This window comes from Varanus komodoensis, unplaced genomic scaffold (assembly GCF_004798865.1).
Source record: "Varanus komodoensis strain SLA01 unplaced genomic scaffold, ASM479886v1 scaffold9, whole genome shotgun sequence".
Lineage (NCBI taxonomy): Eukaryota > Metazoa > Chordata > Lepidosauria > Squamata > Varanidae > Varanus > Varanus komodoensis.
The window spans coordinates 7037918-7064175 of NW_025336598.1; the positions used below are offsets into that span (position 1 = coordinate 7037918).

A 26258-nucleotide genomic window follows, 5' to 3' on the forward strand; every position below is an offset into this window, starting at 1 on the left:
CTTTGGAGGTTGCTGCAGAGGCTTCACAACACAGCCCTAGGCATGTGTTGCACTGTTCATGAGCGCAGGAAGCGCTATCCCAAATAGCACTCACAATCACATGGCACATTGTTCAAACAGTTGCCCTCATAGTACTTACGTGATGTGTGGCAAACTATGTAGCTCAGTAAGTCAGTCTGACATTTTGCTTTTATTTGGAATTATGTGTAAGTGTGTGCGTGCATGTGTGCGGGCATGTGCATTTGCTTCTTTCCTTTTTTTATATGTAAATTCCATTATTCCGTTTGGACATGTATTAGTTTAAAAGGAATTTCTCATTAAATTCTTCCCCACATGAAAAACTGCAGTTACAAAACCAGTGCTTGTGTTTTTGGGGACTTTTGAAATGGGGGTTGTTAATTTTTGTGTTTCTAGAAAGCCCCTAAGAAAAGCCCAAAGCACCTTTCTTGTTTTCTTTCCTAGGGCTGGAATAGAGGAGTCCTTTGCAATTGGGCTCAGAAACTCCCCAAACAGCTGGGCTGACTAGGATACATCAGGAGATTAACCTACTGGTGGCAGCCTATCAGATTTTTGGTTTTTTTGAGGGGGAACCCCTGTAAATAAGGGAAAAACCATCCCTCCTCCTGGTTCCATAATAGGGATAGAGAAAAGCTATATAAAATAAGATCAGCAAATTATGCCTGAAATGAGGAGGCTGAACAATGATGCCACCAAAGGCTATGTCTGCTTAATTGAAAGTTGCATTGGGAAATTCCCTGCCGCAAGGAAATCACTCAGGCAAGGACTTTAGCAATTTCCAAAGAAGGATCGGGTATCCATATAAAATGAAATCAGAAACTGCCAACTGCCAAGCACACCTTGGTATACCACCATTTTGCTTTCATTCTCACCTCTCTCACATATTCCCTGCAGGTAGAAATTCTGGAAACTTCTGCTCTAGGTCATTATCCACCCTGCAGCCATGTACATATGATACTGGAAAACTGTCATAGCGATATAGGGCATATTCTTGAAAAACAAAGGTGCACTGAAACAGATACAAGGCATCCTACTGCTTACAAATGTTTACCTTTACTTTGCTTGTCATAATTCTCTGAGAGAAACTGAGCAATTCGATCAGAAGGAATAGCAAAGGAAATTCCTGCAGTCACCTTTAAAGTATTGATGCCAATCACTTCTCCATCCTGTTGAAATAAGATATGGTCACAAGTTTTATGTATTGTTTTTAAAGGTTTTAACTTTAAAAAGAAATGCACTCATAACCAGCCTAATTCACTCTTCCCAGGCAAATACGTAAAACAGAATGCAACTCTCATTTGGTTTTTGCACTTCTCTAAATTTTGCAATGTAGTTTTCATAACAAAACATGTGTACAGATACATGTACATTGGGAAATATAGTGTACAAAGGGTCATAGTAGGGAAAATGATTGCAAAAGTTCATACATGAGGGGGAAATGTGTACACTGAAATGCATACGAAAACTGTATGAAAAAGGCAGGTTGCTTACCGGTAACTGTCATTCTTCGAGTGGCCATCTGTGCATTCACACATTATAGGTGCTGCACCTGCACAGTGCCTGTAGCCGGGAAGATTTAACAGCTTTAACAGTTTTTGGTGGGAACTCTGTGCCCTCCCCCACATAGTATCAATGGGCGGAGTGCCCGCCATTTCTCCAGTCTACTGTAGACCGTCTATTCGCCCCCAGGTGGATTCGGTGAATCGAATTCACAGTAAATGACAGATAAAATAGAGATGCTCAAGTAAGTAATCATATAATATATAGTGTATATATATATATATACTATATCATATAATATATATCTATACTATATAGGTATAAGAGTGTAGGAGAACAGACATAAGTAATTCTTATCAACCCAGTAACTGACACCAAGTGGGGCTGGTGGGTGGGTTGTGTGAATGCACAGATGGCCACTCGAAGAACATCAGTTACAGGTAAGCAACCTGCCTTTCTTCGTCGTGGCCTCTGTGCATCACACACATGGGTGATTAGCAAGCTTACCACACCTGGAGGCGGGACGGTGTCATCACTGAAGAACTGAGGAGAGGACTGCATGGCCAAAAGAACAGTCCTGTCTGGCCCGAACATCTAGTCAGTAGTCTTTGGTAAACGTGCACGGGGTAGTCCAGATAGCCACCTTGCAGATGTCATGCATAGGGATGCCAACAGAAAAGGCAGAAGAAGTGGCAACAGCCCTTGTGAAATGACCTTTAGGCATCACAGGTAAGTCCAACTTGGATAGACAGTAGGAGAGTTCAATAGTTTGAACAATCCACTTAGAGAGTGTCTGAGAAGTGATCAGAGAGCCTCTGTTGTGTTCAGAGTATTTGACAAAAAGGCATTTAGTTTTCCTGAAAGACTCAGTCCAGGATCGATAGAATGCCAAACATCAGCAGACGTCCAGTGTATGTAGAGAACGTTCTATCGGTGTCAAGGGCGTAGGAAAGAAAGCCAGCAAGATGATATCTTGATTGATGTAGAAAGGCAAAGCGTCCTTAGGAAGGAAGGTCGGGTTGGTACGGAGAATGACTTTCTCTTTGTGAAAGTTGAAATAAGGAGGATCAATCCGTAAAGAACAGAGTTGTTGTTGTTGTTGTTGTTGTTATTATTATAACAGTTCACCAGCCCTTCTAGCTGAAGTAATGGCTATAAGGAAAGCCATTTTCCAGGATAAAAGCCGTAGGTCCATAGTAGCTAGCAGTTCGAACAGAGGTTTGGTGAGAGCCTGGAGAACCACTGAGAGACTCCACATCAGTACCACTGAACGGATTGGTGGTTGGAGATTCTGTAGTCCTCTCAAGAAGTGATGAATGAGGAAATGTGAGAACACTGATGAGCTGGATATGGAACCGCAATGGTGTGAAATAGCAGAGATATAAACTTTAATAGAAGGCTTAAGTCCATTCTGGTGTAGAGAAAGAAGAAATTGTAAAATGTTCTCAATTGAAGCTGATAGAGGAGTGAATTGGTTGGTTAACACGAACAAAGTTAAGCGTTTCCATTTAGCCTCATAGGAGCAGCGAGTAGCTGATCTTAGAGCAGATTGGAGAATAAACTGTATGTCAGGATGGAAAGTGTCCAGATTCAATGAAGAACTAGGTACCGATGTTGAAACCGGCTGAGGAGGTGGGTCAAATCCAACGGATTTGTTGATATTGAATAGACAGCGTCAGTCATTGAATAAGCCAGGCCATAAGGTACAGAGAATGTAGATCCGGATGTTGAATGGCACTGTGTTGAGTGAGAAGATGTGGAATCAGTGGAAGATAATGAAAGGTGTTTCTGGAGAGGTGGAGAATGGTGGGAAACCACAGTTGACAGGGCCACCAAGGTGTGATGAGAATCCCTTGGGCATTGTCTTGACTGATTTTGGCTAGAGTCTTTGTTATCAGTGGTACTGGAGGAAATGCGTAAAAGAATCTGTTCGTCCGGGGACCATCAGTGTGTCTCCAACCAAGTTTGGACCGATGCCTGCCCAGGAGCAATAAATTGTGCATACTGAATTGTTGCGGGTGGCAAACAGGTCTATGTCTGGTGGGCCCCAGCGTTGAAAAGATGTTGGCAGATCTGGTGATCCAACTCCCACTCGTGAGTTGTCGACATGCATCTGCTGAGGGAGTCCGTTTCCTCATTGTCAGCTCCTGCCAGATGAACAGTGAGAGGGACAATCCTCCTTGCAATACACCAGTCCCATAGACAGAGGGCAAGATAAGCCAGCAGGGCAGATTTTGTGCCTCCCTGTTTGTTGATGTAAAACACTAAGACTACATTGTCCGAAGTGATCTGAATGACTTGGTTCCAAAGGAGATTCTCAAAGTACCAGAGGGCTTTGAAGACTGCCAGAAGTTCCAGATAATTGATATATCTGGAGGTCCTGTGTCCCTGCCAAGTTCCCTGAATGCAGAAGTCGGAACAGTGTGCTACCCATTCCGCAAGGGAAGCATCAGTGTAGAGTGTCAGAGCCAGCTGAGGCTGTCGAAATGGGACCCCAACAGATAAGTTGTTCTCCACGGTCCACCATGACAGAATCCAAGGCAGGTGGTTGAAGCAGGCAATGAGGTTGGTCGTGTTGCGGATGGAAGAGACGGTTGAACCATAGCTACAATGGTCTCATCTGCAATTTGGCATTGGAAACCACCAAGACCATGGAAGCCATATGTCCAAGCAGCTTTTGTACGGACAGCGCGGAAACAGTCCAATGCATGGAGATCCGATGAATGAAGGAACACAGCTTGTCCTTTTGAGCCCGAGGGAGAAAAGACGGGTGGAAAGTGAGTTGAGGCAAGCTCCGATGAAGTTGATGACCTGTGAAGGAACGAGGCAGGGTTTTTCAGCATTAATACACAGTCCAAGTTTATCAAGGAGGGCACAAATAGTATCGATGGCTGCTAGGAGACCTTCCCTCAAAGAGGAGATGATCAGCCAGTCATCGAGATAAGGGTAGATGTGGATGCCTTGTAGCCTCAGATGGGTGCAGACAGTGAGGGCGATGGCACCGATGAGACCCCTTCAATCGCAATCGACATGATGTCTTGCCATATTTAGTTGTTCGATGGCCAGCTGCATGGCTTTGCAGGTAAAGACACGAGTAAGGTCCCTCTGCTGTTCTGGGGAGACTCGAGGTGATGGATTCCAGCTTCTGCTTCAGAAAGTACTGCTATCTGGCCATTGTAGCTTCATAATTGAAAATGTGAACCCTGAGTCCCATGGCAGCATAGATTCGGCAATACATCATGTCGATTTTGCAGCCTTCCTTATCTTTAGGAGTAGAGTGCTCCTTATTTTCCCAACCTTGAGAGGACTCGATGACAATCGAGTTAGGCTTGGGGTACTTCAAAAGGAATGGGATGTCTTGTTCCCGAACCTTATACGTGGACACGAGTGTTCAGGTCAGGTGTGGCTGGTTTGGTAACTGTCAGGTGTCAGTCATGGCTTGCCGAAGAGTCGTAATAAACGGCAAGGAGATGGTAGAAGACTCTTCCTTCCTGACAATGTCATAGATGTTATCTTGGTTGGTATCGGTGCGATTCTGTACATCGGTCTTCAACGACCTGGTCAGTAGAGCCTACAGTTCTCTGAAGCTGGAGATGCCGGGACCCTGTGTGGAGATGACCGCGTCAGGTGAGGTAAGATGCCTGCTCCAAGTCCTCCGAATCCAGATTGGAATGATACGGGGGACTGGAGGATGAACCAGCTGGAGAAGGAGGAGGCTGGGGGAGAGCAACCCCCAATTCTCAGAAACGGATGAGGTGTCGAATGATGTGGGCGGATGAAAGGCTTGGATAGTAGCCATACGGTGGGTAGTAATCCCATGGGTAGGACTGAGATGGGCTGATGTCACCGTATGGCATGGGCACCCAGAACTTAGAAGGTGGAACCGGAGCGTGCTGTTGTTGGTGAATCTGCGACTGAGGCGGAGCCCGCGGAGAAGCCTCAGGAGAAGTCAGCACTGGAGTTCAGCACTGAATGTGCCAATGGTAGTCCAGTCTGAGATCGTGGAGGTGAGTCCCGGATCTCACCATCAGACATGGACCCTCTAAGAACAGCCTATGAGAGGTCTGGAGTCAATGGGGCCAAGATGACGATTCTCAGAGGAGATCCTGGTGGGGTCAGCTGCATGACTGATTGGATATTCAGACCGGTCAGTGTCGGGATCGGAACAGCAGTCAGTACTGACGGAGTGGCTGAAACCGAGTCTCCTTGTGGCCGCTTGGCAAGCTTTTTATGCTTGCAATCCGATTTATCTGCCTTGTCCTTCTTGGCTTTCTTAGGCGCCGAAGGTTCATTGGATCCAAGGTGCTTTCTCTTCACCTTCTGCTTGTGATGACGAGAAAGAGAGGAGCGTTTAGTCTCCTTAGGAGTTGTACTATCAGCCGATGGATGAGGAGGAGGAGCGGTCGAGACCTGATTAGAGGCAACCAAAGCCTGGTTCCATGGGATCTTCCAAAGGCGGTTCTCCCGATTCTTACGGGCCTACCTTGTAAAGGACTGGCAATGGCCACACTTATCAATCCTGTGGCCTTCCCCCAAGCAAAGAAGGCACAGGTCGTGTGGATCAGTGGGGGACATTTTATTTATTTATTTTATTTTATTTATAACATTTCTATGCCGCATCCATCGCAGAAGCCTCGGGGCGGCTCACAAGGAAAATAAATAATCATAGAATAGAACAACATTAAAAATTCGGAGAATCTCGGCCATAATTTAAAACCAATAAATAACAACAACCAATTAACAATTAAAATATCATTTAAATAAAAAAGTCTTGGCCTGGCACCGAAAAACAAATAAGGATGGTGCCAGGCGGACCTCTCTGGGGAGCGCATTCCACAGGTGGGGCGCCACCGCAGAGAAGGCCCTCCTCTGGGTACCCACCCTTCTAATGTCCTTCACAGAGGGCTCCCGGAGAAGGGCCTCGTCCGCCGATCTCAGGGGGTGGGAGTGCATATATGGACGCAAGTGCTCCTTTAGATAACCAGGTCCCAAGCTGTTGAGGGCTTTATAGGTGATAACCAACACCTTGAATTGGGCCCGGACTTCAATGGGGAGCCAGTGAAGCTGACGGAGAACTGGGGTTATATGAGAACAATGCCCAGTCCCCATCAGCAACCTGGCAGGTCTATTTTGCACCAATTGAAGTATCCGGACCGTCTTCAAGGGTAGCCTCATGTAGAGCACGTTACAGAAATCTAATCGGGAAGTTACCAATGCATGTGTCACAGTTGCCAGGCAGTCGTTCTCCAGGTAGGGACGCAGCTGATGAATCAGCCGAAGCTGAAGCAAAGCGCTCCTTGCCACCGCTGTTACTTGAGCTTCTAATGACTGCTCCAGGTCGAGGAGCACTCCCAAGCTGCGTGCCCTGTCCCTAAGAGGGAGTGCAACCCCATTCAGGACAAGGTCCAGGTCCCCCATCCCGAAGCCCGACCCACCTACCAACAGGACCTCCATCTTGTCTGGATTGAGCCTCAGTTTATTGGCCCTCATCCAGCCCATTACCTCGGCCAGGCACTGGTTCAGTACAGCCACCGCCTCACCTGGATTAGTTGAGAATGAGAGGTAGAGCTGGGTATCATCAGCGTACTGATGATTCCGCAGCCTACACCTCCTAATGACCTCTCCCAGCGGTTTCATGTAGATGTTGAATCTGCCTTGGTCGCCCTGTACAATGACCTGTGCAGGGAGAGAGACAGGGGGAGTGCGTTCCTGTTAGTTCTCCTGGACCTCTCAGCGGCTTTCGATACCATCGACCATGGTATCCTTCTGAATAGGCTGGCAGGACTGGGAGTTGGAGGCACCAAGTGGCGGTGGTTCCGCTCCTATCTCAATGGCCAATTTCAGAAGGTGGTGCCACAGCATAGGCCCGATAATGGGCTCTCAAGTGTGTTCGGTCAGATTCATCCCGTGATTTCCTCCACCTACGCTCTAGATGTCTCCCAATTTTAGCCCCGCACTGGGAACACTTACAAAATGCCACTCGCTGAGCCACTGAAGAAAAGAGAGGATAGCGAACGAGAGAAAGATATAACAAGAATAACGATAGAAAGGGGAGAAAACTAGAACGGGGGGGGGGGATTAGGTAGTTATAACTTAGGAAAGGAAATTGAACAAGAGAGAAAAGCAGAGAGTTTATGCAAACAACGGCAAATATAGGTACAAGAGAAACAGTGAAAGGCTTGAGGCACAGCGAATGGTGGTTGCAAGGAGACTGGGGAAATGGCAGGCACTCCGCCCATTTATACTATAAGGGGGGAGGGTGCAGAGTTCCTGCCAAAAACCATTAAAGCGGTTAAATCTTCCCAGTTACAGGCACTGCGCAGGCACAGCACCCATAATGTGTGATGCACAGAGGCCACAATGAAGAATGTGTACAAATACAGACTTTTAAAAATTCACAAACTGATGTGGAAATGGGATGGAATGTACTTGTGCTTGAAAAAAATGAGAAGGTTACAGAGAGCAAAATAAATTCCCTATTTCTGATGTTGGACTGATGCACTGGCCATTGTACCTTGCCCACTGGACCAGAAGGTCAGGCTTCTACAGCATTTTCAAAATAAATAAACAAACCCAAGGCATCTGCCATAGCTCAGTGATGGAGCACTGCATATATAGGGGTGTCCAGCATCTTTGTTTAAGGAAAAGCAGGGCTGGGCATGACCTCTCTCATCCTGAGACTTTGGAAAGTCTCAGCCTGGTCATGAAGAGTACAGAATCTAGTTTAGATTAGGTGAGACAGAGATAGTGTTTTTGTGGCTCTGTCTGCTTTACACTCCTGTTTTCACGGCTTGGGAAAAAAAGAACTAATAGACTGTGATTTTGTGATTTCTGAAAACATTTGCTTTCACCTGACAAGTCCCCCAGAACTACTGGATTTGAGGTAATAAAGAGAAACATTTTAATAAGTATTTTGGATTTCCCCCATTTTGAAACAACCACATTATGTGAACAAATAATTTTAATTGGGCTCTGTTAATGTAAGAAGCTCCTACCAAGTTTACCAGTGGTCCTCCTGAGTTTCCGTACTGTAAAATAATAAAAGAAAAGTGAGCGTACATTCAAAATGTCAAAATTGTATTGCAGAGGCATGTATCCATTAAGCAGACATTTCACATTCTGTGCCTCACAAAGAGATTCACACATACATTTCACTGACTTGGGGCAAATTCCTATGTATACTTAAGAGAACAAAATCTGACAACTGGGATGATGGCTGGCATATAGTTGGGAGTCACAGTAATTTTTTCTGATTAAACTTGCATAGGATTGCACACTTATTTGCTTAAGGATCAAATTGAAAGTTGTAGGAAAATCAATTCATGTTTTTTCATTAATCACATGTTACTGCCTTTTGCGTCTACATCTATAAAAAGCCACTTTGTCACACTAGAGAAAGGCAAAAGTAGATGAATTGGACAGCCATGGAGCTGTCCTCCCACAGTTCCTCTCCTGTCTGTCTCAGTGTTTGTACTCACACCTGTGGGAAGACCAGGTAACACATGAAAGAGTTGCACCAAATTCTACAAGCTTAAAAAAACAAAGAGATAAGTTGAAGCATTTATATCAATAAATAGAAAACATACCACTATACTCAAGTGGTCTTTGTAATTTTACCATGTCGACTTAAGGTAGTTTTGAAGTAGTGGTTTCTCTGAAGCAGCCAAAAGAACTATGGCAGGATGTGCTGGGTGCCTGCAAACTAAAGAAACTGCCAGCTGCGATACTTGACAGCATTTCCTTTATCAGTGATTTCACAGATGGGCTGACAGAAAAGGACTATCTCTGGTACTTCAGTAGTTTAGAGATTACTGAAGCCACAGAGCATTCACTTACATTGATAATGGCATCAGTCTGAATGTAGTCCATATCAGAATCCTTCAAGCCCAGCTCCTTGCCATCACGTTGTGCTGTGCTGACAATGCCTGTTGTTACAGTGTTCTGTAATGCGAAAGGGCTCCCAATAGCCACAACAAATTCCCCAGGCCTCAGATCACCAGACTGGCCCATTGACAAGGCCGGCAATTTTTTCTGGAAAGCAAAAATCCTGGTTATGTCTGAGCAAATCAAATTATCATGCTCACTTCTGATAAAGTTTGGTCAAGCAGGAAAGGCTATTCCTGCAATCAAAAGTAATGTCACAAAGGGTGGAACTATGAGTGTTTTGCATTCACATTTTTTCTCAACAATAAAGTTCACATGGTTACTCTGAAGGAAGTCCCTACCACTTACAGTAAGGCGTGTGTGTGTGCGTGCGTGCACACACACCATGCGCATATGTCTGTCTCACACCATGGAAGTAGAAGGCAAATGTAAGCAAACATGTACCTGGATTTTGGGAAAGGCCATTTTAATGAACTCAGAACAATGATTAAGTCCTATGGCAAGTGCCTACAAAGAAAAGGAATCCAAGATGGGTGAGAATTTTTTTTTAAAAGGGAAATTCTAAAGGTGCAATTGTAAACAGTTCCAACATGGAGCAATGGTAGAAGACAACATTCCATGTGGGTTCACAAAATGCTTAGAGATTATCTGAAAACAAAAGGGGGCATGTATAGGAACTGGAAGAAAGGCCAGGCTACAAAGGAAGACTACAGGCAGGTAGCATGGAATTGCAAGGATGGCATCAGGAAGGCTAAGGCTAGGAAATTGATTTTATTTTTATTTAGCTCAATATTTATATACCGCTTCATTCCCTTAGGCTCTGGGTGGTTTACAAGAAATTCTAAAGGAATGAACCAAGACTAGTGAAGTGACAAAAAAACCGTTGTCAAATATGTTCAAAGTAAAAGACAGAGGACAGAGATGGGGGTTCAGCTACTCAGTGTTGATGGCAAATGATAACAGGTGACCAAAAAAAGAAGTACTCAATTCCTACTTTGGCTCAGTCTTCTCCCAAAAGAAGATCTATGACCTTATGAATAAAGGGAAATGCAAGCTGAAGGAACAGGATGGCAGCTCAAGATTGATAGACAAATGGTCAAGGATCATCTAATTGGGTTGAATAAGAGCAAATCTCTAGGGCCCAATGAACTCCATTCTAGAGTCTTAAAGGAGCTGGCAGAAGAACTCTCAGAACCCTAACCCCAGCCCTCTCAGAACCATTGTCTATTATCTTTGAGAAATTATGGAGAGGACAGGGAAAGTGCCAGATGACTAGAGAAGTGCTCATCTTGTCTCTATCTTCAAGAAAGAAAAAGAAGAAGAACCTGGGTTCTACAGACCAATCATTCTAACCTCCAGCTCTGGGAAAATTCTGGAGCAGATTATAAAGCAATCAGTCTGCAAACACCTTGAAAGCAATGCATTGATTACTAGAAGCTAAAACAGATTTCTCAAGCATAAATTCTGCCAGACTCAACTGGTTTCATTTTTTGTCTGGGTAACCTCCCTGAGAGACTGTGGGAATGCTGTGGACATAATTTATCTAGATTTCAGCAAAGCTTTTGACCAAGTGTCCCAGGATATCCTGATGAAAAATCTAGCTAAAAGTGGGCTGGATGGAACAACAATCAGGTGACTCCACAGTTGGCTACAGAATCAGACTCAAAGGGTGCTCATCAAGGACACCTTTGAGTGAGGTACTGCAGGGTTCAGTCTTGGGCCCAGCACTCTTCAACACTTTCATTAATGATCAGGAAACGATGATCAAATTTACAGAAGACACAAACAGGGTGGGATAGCTAATACCCTGGAAGACAAAAAGAAGATTCAAGGTGGTCCTGATAGGTTGGAGACCTGAGCAGAAAACAACAGACTGAAATACAATAGGAACAAACGTCAAGTTCTACATCTAGAAAAAAGAAACCAAATGCATCATTACAAGATTGAGAGTACTTGGCTCAACAATACTGCAAATGAGAAAGATTTTGGAAGTGTTGCAGATTGCAAGCTAAATGAGTCAATAATGTGATGTGGCTGAAAAAGGGGCAAATTCTATTTTTGGTGGCATTAATAGGCTCAAGTTTCAGATTCTGGCTTAATATCAGGAAACATTTCCTGACTGTTAGAGCACTACGGCAATGGAACTAATTAACTAGGGAGCTGTGGGCTCTCCCATACTAGAGACATTCAAAATGCAACTGGGCAGCCATCTGTGAGGGATGTTTTAAACTGGAGTCCTGCACTGAGCAGGGGGTTGGACCTGATGGCCCTCTGGCCCTTTCCAACTCTGCTATTCTATGATCTCCTGCACTGTGTCTCTAGCACAAACTTCATAGACTGAACTCTGTTTTTCAAGCCTGCGCCACCAACCTTGCCATCTGAATGAATATTCAGTAAGGACCAGGCCCTACATAACCTAAAGAACTTGCATGCTGATGTATTTATCTTACTAGAGAAGACATACCAGGTTGGCTATGATTGTAAGTAGCCTTGAGTGCCATTTCCTTGCAGAAAGGCTGAAACACATGAAATAAAGGCCAGAAAAGGGTCTGAAATTTGGAAAAAATATTTGATCCACTTCAAGTACAAATTTAATTTGAATTTTAATTAACACATGTTCACATGGATGGACAATGCCTCAAGAAAGAGACAAGGGCTACAAAAGACTAGACTTATTGGTTTATATGCAATCTGTATTTGGCAAATATTGGGTGCACTTATTTATTAACTTTACAAATGGGCATGAAAATTAAAATTGAAGAGTGACTTAAAAGCCTGACTGGAAAGAACAGACTTCACTGTTCATCTCAGTCAAAATAAGGAAGGGACCAGTCTTACTTTGGCATGAGAAAAAGGTTCCGTAAGCGGGGTGCTGCTCCTGGAAACATTCTGTCTTGAGTATTCACCATGCTAGTCTTTCTTGGAGGTGGACGTATTACAGAACTTGGGGGCAGGTTCATATGGAAGGAGATAGTCCTCCAAATAGCCTCACTTGAAATAATCTAGGACATTACTGGACAAATCACAGCACCTTGAATTGTGCCCAGAAAAGACTGAAATCCAGTTAAGTTATTCTAATACTTCAAAGTACAGTATACCCCTGTGAAGTCGCAGGTCAGCAATTGCTGCTTCGGTCTTTCGCTGGATTTTTCTCCAAGCGAGTCCAAGCCGATCTCCTCACTGTGCGGCTGCTTACTTGCAAGGATATTGTTAGCTCTGAGTTTGGACTCGCTCGGAGAAAACGATTTCTGCGTGCGCACGCACACCCCTGCCCCTGCCTCACCATGCGCGCACACCCGTCCCCCAGTCCAGCTCGTGCCTCTCACCCGCACCACCTTGGCAGCCGGCGCCCATCGCCGGCACCAAATTCGCAGTTTTTCACAATTCGCAGGTGCTTTGGGGAACGTAACCCCTGGGAATTTCGAGGGACTACTGTACTCTTAAAGTCTAGTGACTACATCCTGCACTAGCTATAAATTCCAAGCACTTTTCAGGGGTAGCTTCATGTGTAGTGCACTGCAGTATTCTTTTCTCAGCTTACCAGTGGATTGATTTTTATTGTTGCAATGTCAGATTTTTTATCAATGTCTTTGATTGTTGCTTCATACGTATCCCCATTCTGTAGTTGCACTTTTAACTGTTGCCGTCCAGTCACTGTACTGCTGCTGGAGACTACATGGGCATTGGTTACAATTAAACCTGTGTCTGACATAATAAACCCAGATCCACTGGAAAGAGGAACATTACGGCCAAACAAAGGATGCCTGTAAAACAAATGCCAAGGACATCTGTTAATCAAAACAGCTTACAGAAAAATATTGAAGGACACAACAATTATCTACATTTGTGTTTCAGAAACCATCAAACACAGGCAGACACTGCCTTTGGTTGATTTTTTATTTTGCCAAGTCCTTGCTAGGCAGAGTTTGTGCTTGCTCATGATGTTTTAAACAATCCTGATTATTTTTATGTAGTGAAGGAATGGGCAATACACAACCCTCACATGCAGGCTCCTGTGGCCCTTTTTGTGTCCCTTATAACCCACTGCTGCTGTACTGCCAAATTTGCTGCTGAAATGCAATGGTACAGCTGAAAGTAGAAGCAGCCTTGCCTTCAAAAGCCAAGAGTACTTTGCTACCAAAATTCAGTGGTGTGGCTGTGCAGATGAGGCTGTTCTGCTATTGAACAGCTCGTACGGCCTCTCTTGTGCCACTTAATTTCAACAGCAAACCACACTTTTAGCTTTTAAAGACAGGATATTTTTCCTTGCTGTTGGTGCCACTGCACCACCAAAGTTTGGCAGCATAAGTCACTAAGAGCAGGACTGGGGGAGCAATGTGGCCCCGCAATACTGGGAGTTGTCCACATCTGATGCATTGGCCTATTTTATGGTTATTTTGTAACTCGGTTGTGAAGAACTGGTTCTAAAAGGTGGAATACAAATATTTCATAGTAAATATTTCCTAGTGTCTTTTTATCTTTTGAAAAGCAGCTACTCACATAGATTGAGGCTGCAGGGTTGGCCGTGGACTGGGTTATGATTACTTAACTAATTTATTATTTGATTTCTAGCCTGCCAGCCACATGGCTCCCTGGGTGGGTTACAACAGTAAACCATAGAAAAACACAACGATCAAATAACAATAAAACAACAAGACAAAAAAATGCACCGTACCACAAAATGGGGGCGGTAGCCACAACTGATGAGCAGGTACTTCGGATCCAAAAAAATCTGGACAGACTATGGAAGTGGGCAAGGGGCAACACAATGGTGTTCAATGCAGATAAGTGCAAGGTCTTGCACTTAGTGCATAGGAATGGGTGTCATAAGTACAGGTTAGGAGACAAATGGCTGGAGAGCAGCACTTGTGAAAAGGATCCTGTGGTGCTGGTCAACTACAGACTAAACATGAGCCAGCAGTTTGATGCAGCAGCCAAGAGGGTAAACGCCACCCTTGGATGCGTAGCCAGAAGCACGGCTTCTAAATTGAAAGAGGTATTACTGCCACTCTATACAACTCTGGTGCACCCACAACTGGTGTGTTGTGGTCAATTCTGGGTCCCTCATTACAAGAGGGATATAGCAAGGTTGGAAGCAGTGCAGCAAAGGGCCACTAGGATGGTGGCTGGTTTGCAGGGAAAGCCATATGAGGAGAGACTGAGGGAGCTGGGTCTCTTCAGCCTTGAGGGGAGGAGCCTCAAAGGTGGTATGTTAATGTCATACAGGTACATGAGGGGGTGCCATGCAGAGGTGGGTCATGACCTTTTTTGCCCTGCAGTGGAGGGCAGGATGTGTTCCAATGGAGCAAAGCTCAGGGAACTAAGGTTCAGTTTGGATGCCAGGAAGCACTTCCTGACGGTTAGGACCCTGAGGGTATGGAATGGGCTTCCACGGGAGGTGGTTGAAGGCCCAACGGTGAGGGTGTTTAAGGAAAGGCTGGACATGCACATGGTAGGCATGTCATGAGTGGAGCTGGCTGGAACCAGGGGTCAGACTAGATGGCCCAGAAGACCCCTTCTGACTTAATTCTGTTAGTATGTTTCTATACCAAATTCTATTAAAATGCCACTGAAAACAGATTAACACTTAAAATACCAGCAAAATAAAAAGGTCTTCGCATGAGCCACCAGTGGAGGGATGCAGACCTACAACTTTGGGGGATGAACAAGTTCCATCTAGGAACTGATGCAGGCAGAGAGTCGAACTCATCACCAGCATGATGATACCAATGCAAACTGGTGACACAGAGCAGGGAGCAGCAGCTGCTTTTAGGGGAATAAAAAAAACATGGGGTATCAGGTCACAGATATACTGCATCACTTGTCCAGTTGCAACTGTTCCCTGTGCAAAATGATGAAACTATAGATTTTGAACCATTCCTGCAGAGAAATCATTACCTCAAACTTGCATTTACCATGAAATTTACTTTTCTGGTATTCCCTGCTGCCATTTATACCCAGGTTAACTTATTATGCTCACACTAAATAAGCAGACCATTCCCTGGCTACTTCTGCCAACAGGCTTCTCAGTGCCGATATGCAATATAAGAGATAGGAAGTATTTTACACAACTTGGTGACACAACCAAGTCTCCACACAGACATTAATTTAATGCATGGGACCCATATGCAATTCTGGAGCAGCTCTGTAGTTATCTGTTAAAATAGATAATCTTTATATATTTAAGTCAAAATTATTTTAATTTTTTATCCTAAAATGTTAGCAACTCACCTTAGGAAAAGTTCAATATGTACTACTGCTGGTGCAATCTTCTCCACCACATCTGCAATGAAGTTAAACTTAAATCTTGGGCTGTTTGGCTTTGGATGACCTATACTAGCAAAAACATGTGGACATCTTATTAAGAAACTATATATTAATACAGATTTTGCTTATTGCTATACAAGTTGAAGTTGCAATGCAAACATTTTCCTTGTACTACAAGAATGTTTTGCCTGGATAACTGTTTCTACTCACAGGGAGTGCCATTGCCTATATTATCAGGCAGGAGCAAAAATAATGCTGACATGTAGAGATGCAAAAGGATTGTGATTTCCTTTTGTACCACAAAAGTAGGTAGACACACACATCCCTATCATAAAGGCGTGCTAGGCTGAGCTGAAATATAGAACATTCTGTCAAGAATTCAGTGTCATCAGGCAGAGCTCACAGAACAGTAAATTAAGTGGCTGACAGGCAATTCTATGAAAAGTCCATATGGGCAAAAACAAGGGGCCCAACTCATGGGTGAAACAGCCAGCACAGATCGAACACCACAAGCAGACATTTCATACACTTCAGAGTGGAAAAAGGAAATGGTCCACCAAGTGATGTCAAAGCTATATCAAGTACTAAGGGTTTTCCCAACACTGGAACATTTGGTTCAGTTGCACCCCACACTGCACACTCACCAAACCTGAGTCCTCCTCCGACTTCCATCTCTCTGTAGACCCATTATATGATTATCTTTTATTGTGATTTACTGTGGCTGTTTCCTACTGACTGGCATGGACAAATGACAAACAGTTATGAGCGGTACTGGTGGGAAGAACTTCAGTCTGCAGAACAGTGTGGCAGCTTTCCTTCCCCACTTTCATTGTTCCAGGGGAAGGAAAAAGGAGTCTTCTGTTCACAATCAGTCAGGCTGGATGGTGAGCTTTTAGCTTTTTGAAGAGACACTTTTGAATTCATGCCTATACAGCTGTGCATTTGGGAATAACTGCGGAGTTTCAGTGTCAAGAACAGCACCTGCCCAGTTGCAGAGTTGTGGGCAACTGCTGTAATGTCTTTCTGTTTGTCCTAGTGTGATAAATAAAATGGAACGTAAGGACCATTGCCTTCAGTACTGAGTAAATGGCTATGAAAGGAATAAAGAGAGGGAAAGGGTATGCTTGAGACATACCAACTGGAGCACTGTGGCAATGAATAGCCCTGGCTTTCCTGTTGGAATGAGAGAAGGGAGCATGGGGTAGATGCTGACCAAAAGGAGAAGGGATACCCTATCTATGATAAAGGCCTGGAGTAACTCTTGCTGCTCTCAGATTGCAGCTACAAAGAGCAAGACACTTGAAAAAGCAAAGTAGCTCTGAAACAGGGACTGAAAAAAGGAATAATGTACTTTATTTAGAAACCTATAGCCTGGTGTTTTCAAAAAGAAACCCAAAATGACTTACAGAACTTTAAAAAAAATGCATACCATGAAACCAAATCTAAATTATGAGGAAAAACTGGTGATCATGGCAACTGTGTAAGGAGGAGGATTGGGAAAGGCATTGCAGAGGAGGATAGAAACCAAAATAGGAGAGGAGGCAGAAGCAGCAGGAGAAAAAAGGAGGCAAGAATACAGTGCGGCATGTGTGGAGAGAGAGAAGAAAAAAAGAGGGGAGAAAAAGCCAGTCTCTCAGAACCACTGGCTATCATCTTCGATAAATCATGGAAAACAGGAGAAGTGCCGGACGACTGGAGAAGGGCTAATGTTGCCCCTGTCTTCAAAAAGGGGAAAAAGATGAACCTGAGAACTGTAGACCAGTTAGTCTGACATCAATCCCTGGAAAAAGTATGGAGCAAATAATTTAAAAATTCATCTGCTTAAAAAAATAATAATAATCTTGAGGAAAATGCAATGATTAATAGAAGTCAGCATGGATTTATCAAAAATAAATCCTGCCAGACTAATTTAATCTCATTTTTTGACTGGGTAACTACCCAAATGGACAAATGGAACACTGTGGAAATAATCAACCTTGACTTCAGCAAAGCTTTCGACATAGTGCCACACAATATTCGGATAAGCAAATTAGCAAAAACTGGACTAGATGAAAAAACTATTAGGGGGATCCAGAATTGGCTGCTAAATTGGTCACAAAGAGTGATCATCAATGGCACCTTCTCAAATTGGATGAAGGTAATTAGTGGGGTGCCACAGGAATCAGTCCTGGGCCCAGTGCTCTTCAACATCTTTATTAATGATTTAGATGAGGAAGTACAAGGAAAGATAATCACATTCACAGGTAATACAAAACAGGGTGTAATAGCAAACACCCTAGAGCAGGGGTCCTCAAACTAAGGCCCGGGGGCTGTATCCGGCCCGCCATGCCCATTAGGACCCACTGCAACCACACACATGCCTACCGCCGCCCACCTCACCCCGCATGCCGTTTGCTCGCTCGAAGAACCTTCTCAAATTGGATGGCGGTAACCCTGACTGCTCTTTAGAAGGCCAGATACTGAAGATGAAACTCAAATACTTTGGCCACCTGAGAAGGAAGGACTCCCTGGAGAAGAGTCTAATGCTGGGAACAATAGATGGCAAAAGAAGAAGGGGGCGACAGAGAATAAAGTGGCTAGATGGAGTCACTGAAGCAGTTGGTGTGAGCTTAAGTGGACTCCGGGGGATGGTGGAGGACAGGAAGGCCTGGAGGAATGTTGTCCATGGGGTCACGATGGGTCGGACACAACTTCGCGACTAACAACAACAAGAAGTAGTAGGGTGCCACAGGGTTCAGACCGGGGCCCAGTGCTCTTCAACATCTTTACTAATGATTTAGATAAGGAAGTACAAGGAAAGTTAATCAAATTTGCAGATGATACAAAACTGGACAGAATAGCAAACACCCTAGAGGACAGAATGAAATCCAGGGCAATCTTGATAAACTTGAACACCGGGCTGAAACCAACAGAATGAAATTCAATAAGGACAAGTGCCAAGTCCTCCACCTAGGAAAAAGAAACCAAATGCATCAATACAAGATGGGTAATACGTGGCTTAACAGAACTGGACAAGAAAAAGATCTTGGAGTAATTGTGGACAATAGGTTAAACATGAGCCAACAACGTGCTGCGGCTGCCAAAAGGGCAAATGCTATTTTTGGATGCATTAACAGAAGTATTCCTTCCAAATCACAAGAAGTAGTAGTTCTTCTATACTCCACATTAGTCAGACCGCACCTGGAATACTGTGTCCAGTTCTGGGCACCAACATTTAAGAAAGATGCAGGTAAATTAGAATAAGTCCAGCAGAGGGTGGCAAAAATGATCCAGAATTTGGATACACTGCCCTATGAGGAGAGACTGAGGGAACTGGGCATGTTCAACCTGGAGAAGAGAAGACTGAGGGGTGCATGATATCCCTCTATAAGTATCTCAAAGGTTGTCACAAAAAGGAAGGTCAAGATCTTGTCTTGCTAATGCCAGAATGTAGGATATGGATTAATCAAATCAAGTTGCAGCAATCCAGATTCAGGCTGGACATCAGGAAAAGCTTCCTCATGGTCAGAGCAATACAACAGTGAAACCAACTGCCTAGAGAGGTGGTGGATGCTCCCATACTGGAGACATTCAAAAAGAACCTGGACAGCATCTGAGTGGGATGGTGTAACATAGTGTCCTGCAACAGCAAGGGGTTGGACTCGATGGCCTTCATGGCCTCTTCCAACTCTTCTATGAAAACCTGAGGACTAAGTGGTGGTGAAGGGGAGAAAAGACAGGCAAGGAGAAAACGAAAAACTGGAATCTCCAAACTAAATGCCCATGGGCCCAAATGACCATAAGACACATGGTTCTGTAGATCCTCCAAAATGAGAAATGTGTTCAAAGGTCCTAATAGGTCGTCTAGTCCTGCATTATATATACGGAGGGCAAGCCATTTACTCCTGCAAAACTCAACACACAATATTTTGAATTGGCCCAGAAACTGGTACAACTGAATGGTTAATCCAGCAGATCTATACTGAACAAACTGAAATTTCTAACTTATCCTCTAAGCTAGTCTATGTATAATGTATAATGCAGTGCAGCAATCAAACTGGGAGATTGCTGGGTGTGAATTCACCAGGCTATCTCAGTCCAGATAGGCCCCAAGCTGGAAGAAGGGGCTCCTAGCCATCGAGGCCATTGGTGCCTCAAGCAATAATGATGGATTTCTAAGCACCTGAAGGCAAGCTGCTTATCTGATCCTTCAGGGAGAGCTGAACCTCTCCAGAGCATGCTGAACACTACTCTCAACTGGGGAGAAGATCAACAAAATATCTCTGTCTTCTTTGGACTGAGCTTGTAATATTGGCCTTATCTTTATTGGTCATTATCCTGCTCAGACACCTGTTCAGGACATCCACTGCCTTGTCTGGGCTACTTGAAAAAAGGGACCTCAGCCCACATCCTGAGATAACTTTTTCCAGTTGCTTCACATAGATGTTAAATTGCACAGTGGATGAAATTGATCCCTATGGCGCTAAGTGACATAACTATCCTCAGTGGCACTGTCTGGAAATGACAATATTAACTTTAATTATTTTTACTGATTAACAAGGATATGCTTTAAGCTTAACAGTTTATGTGTTTTCCAATCCCCATTTAATTCCCTAATCATGCCTTTTTTTTAGCACTCTTCCAATGATCTGAAATCCTCCCCAAATTTTCCTCCCAGTGTTTTTTTTTTTAAATCTGAAGTGTAGTGGAAAATCCTATGAGACTTTTATACCATTCATATTTCTATATACACAACTTGAGCCAGTTATTAATTTCAAGATATGGGCTTTCGTCTCTCCTGCCAAGTATTAATTCAGAAAGATTCCATCAGCCTTATCAAAATTTTGTCAAGTGGCTTGCTTTATTACATGAAACAATTATTCTTTCATTTAAAAGAATCACAGTCTGTTATCCATTTATTTTCATGACTTAGCTATGCAACAGAGCTGTGAAATAGCCTGTTGTTCAAAATCTCAAATATTATTATTCTTTCCCGGGAAAACCAAAATAAATATTTTTGGACTGTCTGAAATGTGTAGAAAACAACTAAAATAAGAACACCCACAGTTTTACATGTTTGCATTTCTAGCCAGTGATGCAGATTTTCTGAGAAATTTTGGATGGGAAAGTTTTCCAAAAAAATTTGTGTTGTGCTAAAAAGCACAGGTTTACTGTGTTTGATTTGCCTTTAGATTTTGTTTTTACATGTATATCATGCTAACTTTACATGGTGTGTGATTATCTGTAGCAGATTTCCAATTGTCAAAAGTATTTACACCAAAATTTTGCTTAGAAAAAAGCATCGATGCACTATACCTAATTATGCCAGGGTTAGGCAAGATACAGCCATTAGGCTGGCATGACAGTCACTGTATTCTATATATGCTCAGCCCATAAGATGAGGAGAATATCAACCAGAAATCCAAACTCAAAACAGCATAGACGTGCCCCAGCACATACCCATCCATCACCACATGCACAACGCTGCCACAGCACCCCTGCTCTGCCAGCCCCAGTGGTATAATGACCCCAGAAGTGCCTGACTAGAAGTTCCAGAACCTCGTCTTTAGGCAGAAGTGCCTAATCTATTTAAGCTGTTCACAAGCATCATTTCAGAGAGCAGCACACAAACAAAAGTGCAGGACAGGGCAGCCATGCAATACCAGGCCCATAAAGTAAGCTATGCACAGACAAGGGTTGGGTGGGAAGAGGAGCAGGGGGCACTGATGCCCTGCTGATTCTTTCTCCTCCCCCTGGAGGGGTTTCCTCTCAGGTGGGGGAGGGAATCGGCCAGGTGGCACCACCCATTCAGGGCAGCCCCACCCCGCCTCTTGGACTGGCTCCTGCTCCAAAAAAACATCTCTGGTGCAGGAGGAACTGAGACTCTGACATTTGCACCAAACTAGAACAGCTGCAAGCTGTGCTCTCTGGCTAGCTGCTTGGCAAGGGCAGCAACTGCTGTTCTTGCCAAGTGGCTCTCTTGTTCTGGGATTTCTACCACAATGGGTCGTGTGGTCCAAGTTCAGATGACTCAACAATTAATTGTGGCAGGGAGGAAACCTAGAACAGACCACTGTATTTTATAGTGACTGGCAATACAATAAGTTGCAATGGCTGGTTAGCACAACTGTGTTTGGATAGCATGACAAGCTACCTTTTTTAACATCGGTTACTTGCTGTATTGTGTGTACCCATTCAAGGAATTACAAGGCAAGGTCAACAGCATGTCTTCACTTTGATGGCACATATCTATAAAATTACTCATAGGCTCTAGCATATCAAATCTGCACCTGTTGTTTTACTGACAAATATACAAGATTGCATGGCTGTAAGTAAATGGAGAGGAAATTTATGTTATGTTTCACCTCCATTTATTTCCAGCCTTGAAATCTGCATGTACATATGCAAACAACCCACATGACATAGCTTATTTACATGGTAGGTTGCCATGTCAAGTGAACTCACCCATTGTGTGAGGCCAGCTTATTTTGTGCAAAATGACCTTTTGTGTACAGACAACCCTTTCTTGATGTTTCCGCTCACAAGACTATTCCCGTCTGAGTTCCAAGGGCAGAAAGAGACACCTCCATGCCACCCAACTGCCTTCCCCCAAGCTTTAAGCTAACGGTTTCCTTCTCTTCTTCCAGAATGACTGGAAGCTTCCATTTTAAAACTAAATTTAGTTTCCACTTACATCCAAGAGGGGCAAACTGGTTAAACTATAGCTGATTACTGAAACTACCCAGAGTTAAACTCTAGTTTCTGATTCTGGCTTGTTTCAATAAGCCATCATTTAAACTAACCAGTTTGGATGTAGTGAGAAAACCCTGCTAATTTAAAAGTGGATTCATCATTCCCTCTTAGCTGCCTTGTATATACAGGGGCACTACATGAATTTGAAACTCATTCCCATTCTGCTAAAAGTGGGTTTAGCATTATGCCCAAACTCAACCAAGGTCTCCATCAGTCATGAAGATCTTGACAGAAATACAACTAAGAATGTTGCTTTTAAGCAAGCTAATATACCAAGCCTCATTTCTGTCACAAATAAACAATGCAGATGTGCCCACTACCAGTTTGATCTTATGCTTATAGGTGAGCCACAGTGAATATGATGTGGCTCACATCTTCGTACATGCAAATTGATTTGCAACTATATGGCCTAGCCCTAGCCTTTGATTGATTGGAAGGATGCACCACAGTGTCCAGCTGGCCTTTCTTCCAAGCAAGAGTGCACAGGGTTGCTATGTTCAAAGAAAAATATCAGACCTGTGCTCAGGACATCTTATGCATTTTTGAAAGTCCTCAATGGCATTGCTCATGTTTACAAAATTACTTCTGGGAATCAGTTCCCTTCAGGGTCAGGGATCACTACACAATGCAGTGACTGAACTGCAGCTACTTTTGCCATGCTAGCTAAATGGAACCTTCATACACAGAGGAATGAAGAAGAGGCCATGTGCTGAGGCCAAGCCAGAATAGAAAGGCCATTGCCACATTCATGTCTTCCTGTGAAATTCTTGAAGCTTCTGAGTGGGTGCTAGAACTAATGGGCTTTCATCTAGTCAAGCATTCCACTTCTGATGTGATCCAAAGCCAGAAGGTAAGAGCAAGAGGTGACATCTTTAAAAATTGTGTATCAAAATCACCCAACAGGGAATGTAAGTTGTAGTCTAACATTGTAGATTGAGCTGGAACCTGTGCCATTATCTAGAATGATTAATAGCGTGTTTTAATTTATTGGTGCAACCTCAATTTGGCAAGCTAAAGAAGGAGAGGCTAACACTCAGGCCCAGTTCAGACAGGAACCAGATTCAATAAAGCTATGGATCCATTACTGGTTTGATAACGTGGTTTGTGGAGCATCCTTAATTCATAGCTTCCACCTTCAGATATCCCAGGAAAATGATTTAAGAAGCAGGTGGGAAGCTTCACCCAAGCCAGGCAGGAAAAGGAAAAAGGGGAAGGAGGAATCTTAGGTGTATACAGTTCCTCCCTGGACTGGTGAACTATGGTTTATTAGACCAAGATTGCTACACCTAAGATGGGCTATGGCTTTTAAAGGGGCAAACACCTTGGAAAGGATGGAAAATTAGAGCAGAGGGTGGGCGTCATTTAACCCATACCCTTTCAGTTCACTTGCCTGTCAACTCCCACCCTGCTTAACTACTCCCCCCCCCCCCAAAAAAAAGCTTCTAATGGCCTTTCTGGAGGCCATTCAAGTCAATGCATAAAACACCTAGTTTGTGCCCAGGTCAAGGAGCATGGCACACTCCAAGCAGGAAGGTTTCTTCATTCTTGCAAGTGCAAGTACGAAAAGGAGTACTCAATCCTTTCTTTAGGCCTGCTGTTTTTACCAGGGGAGGGGTGGGTGAGTTCAAGACATTTGCAGGTTTATCACTAGGAGATAAAGGCAGCTGAATGGGGTGTGTTTTATAAAAACAGCTAAGAAGGGAAGGACCAAGTATTCTCTTCCTTCTTGTCCTTTTTCTGCTATAAAGCACCTCCAGCACATGGTTATGATGGAGAATGAACTGCTGGGACTTCAGCATCTACAGCTACAGTAACACATACATGTAATTTTCCTTTTCTTGTTTTGGATACAAAATTTGCTTCCATTTTATACTAAAAAAACCGATGTAGCAAAGTTATGCAATCAGACTGTTTATTTCTGATGAGCATGATGGTCCACTGAAAGAAGTTATTGGCTGGAATGCTGTTACTAAACAACTGAGTTAGCACAGAATGAATGATCTGGGCATCACATTTGCTCAAGATCCTACCAGGATGTATGTCCCTACCTCACCTCCAAGGGAGCCATGAGAGCAGGACTTTGAGACAGGAGTCCAGGGCCCACTGAGCAGAATGAGGAGGATTCCCAAACACAAATAGGATAGTTGGTTAAATTTTGAAATTAAGTATGTGAAGAGGAGATGCCAGGAAAAACATCAAATCCAGAGTACAAAATTATCTAATCTAACTGCACCACTGCATTTACAAACACATTTACAAACATCTTACTACCATCAACAAGGCCTTAATATTCTTCTAGCTTCTCTACTGTGCGTTACCATAAAGAAGGAGAGAAAGCAATTCCTGCCAGATTGGTACTGACAACTGTGGTTACTTTGGCCCTGAAAGTAGTTAAGATAAAGAAACTGGAACAATGGCTAAAGAAAATAAAATGGTTTGAATTATGAAAATTTTGTATCGGGTTATGCAAATGTGCCATTCAAATGTTTGGCTTTCCCCTGCAATAGCTTGCAAAATAATAATGTATGACAATTCGGTGAAGGTGGTATGGTAGAGGCAGAGTTTCAAATGGTCAGCACACTTATCTCTTTTTCAATCTCTGGGGCAGCAAATTTTGCAGGGTTTAGAAGTGCAGAAAACCCTATAAAATCTGTTCAGTGGAACTGAGAGTGGGAAAAGTGTCAACACCACTGACCTATCATACCACCTTCAATTCTTTGAAGAACTCTGGTAGTTCTCTAGCTTTAATCCATGCTGCATTTCTCAAGTGATAATTAAGAAGCAGATAATCAAAATGGCCCTTTGGAAATAGAAATTGTTGAAAGATATGAGGCCTGTAAAAGATCGAACAGTAGTGAGGAAACGGAAGATGTCACTGTTACCATACAACGGTTGAGTTTATTGGAGTGAGAATGACTCCTATGACTAAGCAGATGTCTGCATTTCCGGTCAATACTCAGCAGTCCGTTTCTACATTTCATCCCCACTTATTAGCCATCTCCCAGGACCAACTTGAGCCTCCAGTCTGCCACTGTTGGCAATTTTAGAGTAGCAACACTGCATTACCACATGGGTTGCGCAACTCTGCGGGGTTCATCCTACCATCGCAAGCCCTGTGCTAAGGAACTCTACTCAGGTCTGAAGCCTGGTGGCGGCAGCAACAACAACACACTAGAAATGCGGCAGGTAGAACAGGACCTCCTCGAACCGTCCGCACCAGGTCACCGTCGAAGGTGCAAGGAGCTAGTACGTCTCTTCTTGCTCTTACCGGCTCGGCAGGCGCCCTTCTGGACGTGGCGAACAGGCGGGAGCCCCTGCTGCAAGGCCTGGCGCTCGGCTGTTTTCAGGCGGCACACATTGGCATAGGTCCTGCCGTCGCTGCCGCAGACGGGCGCCCTGAGCTTGCACAGGCAAACACCCTGGTTGGGAGCCTGGCCCGCGTCGAGGAAACGGCACTGGAGGCTATCGCCGCACGGCGGGTCCTCCGGGCGACCGCACGCCTCCCCCTCTCCCGCCGCGCACACCAAACAGCAGTTGCAGCCGTCGGGTACGTAGCCGCTCAGACAGCTGGGGCTCGGGCAACGTGATACGTCGCAGCGCGCCGGACATCGCTCTCCCCAACTCGGCGCCAGCAACACCGACAATACAAGCACCAGCGCCCTCATCGCTGGCACAGTGCAGTACACAGCTCGGTTCAAAAGGCGCCGTCAAACAGCAGCCGCGGCGCGCCAGGCTCTCCCAGACTGTCCGACAGGAGCGCAGACCCAATCAGCGCAGCACAGCGGCGAGGGCCGTGCCCATTAAGGGGCGGGGCTTGCGTGCGCTCCTCCCGCGCGGGACTCCCGCGCCGTCTGTAC

General features: G+C 44.2%; 1 protein-coding gene across 1 annotated transcript in view; it reads right to left on the minus strand.

Annotated features, from left to right (window-relative positions):
* HTRA3 (HtrA serine peptidase 3) overlaps positions 1 to 26066 on the minus strand; it is a 37223-nt gene extending 11157 nt beyond the window's left edge. Inside the window, exons 1-6 of the mRNA XM_044418245.1 lie at positions 25670 to 26066; positions 15634 to 15733; positions 12944 to 13166; positions 9355 to 9549; positions 8514 to 8546; positions 1070 to 1184 (exon numbers count right to left, since the gene is read on the minus strand). Of these exons, the coding sequence (XP_044274180.1) occupies positions 1070 to 1184; positions 8514 to 8546; positions 9355 to 9549; positions 12944 to 13166; positions 15634 to 15733; positions 25670 to 26066 (1063 nt within the window). The remainder of the gene's footprint in view (positions 1 to 1069; positions 1185 to 8513; positions 8547 to 9354; positions 9550 to 12943; positions 13167 to 15633; positions 15734 to 25669) is intronic.
* Between the last annotated feature and the right edge of the window lie 192 nt (positions 26067 to 26258).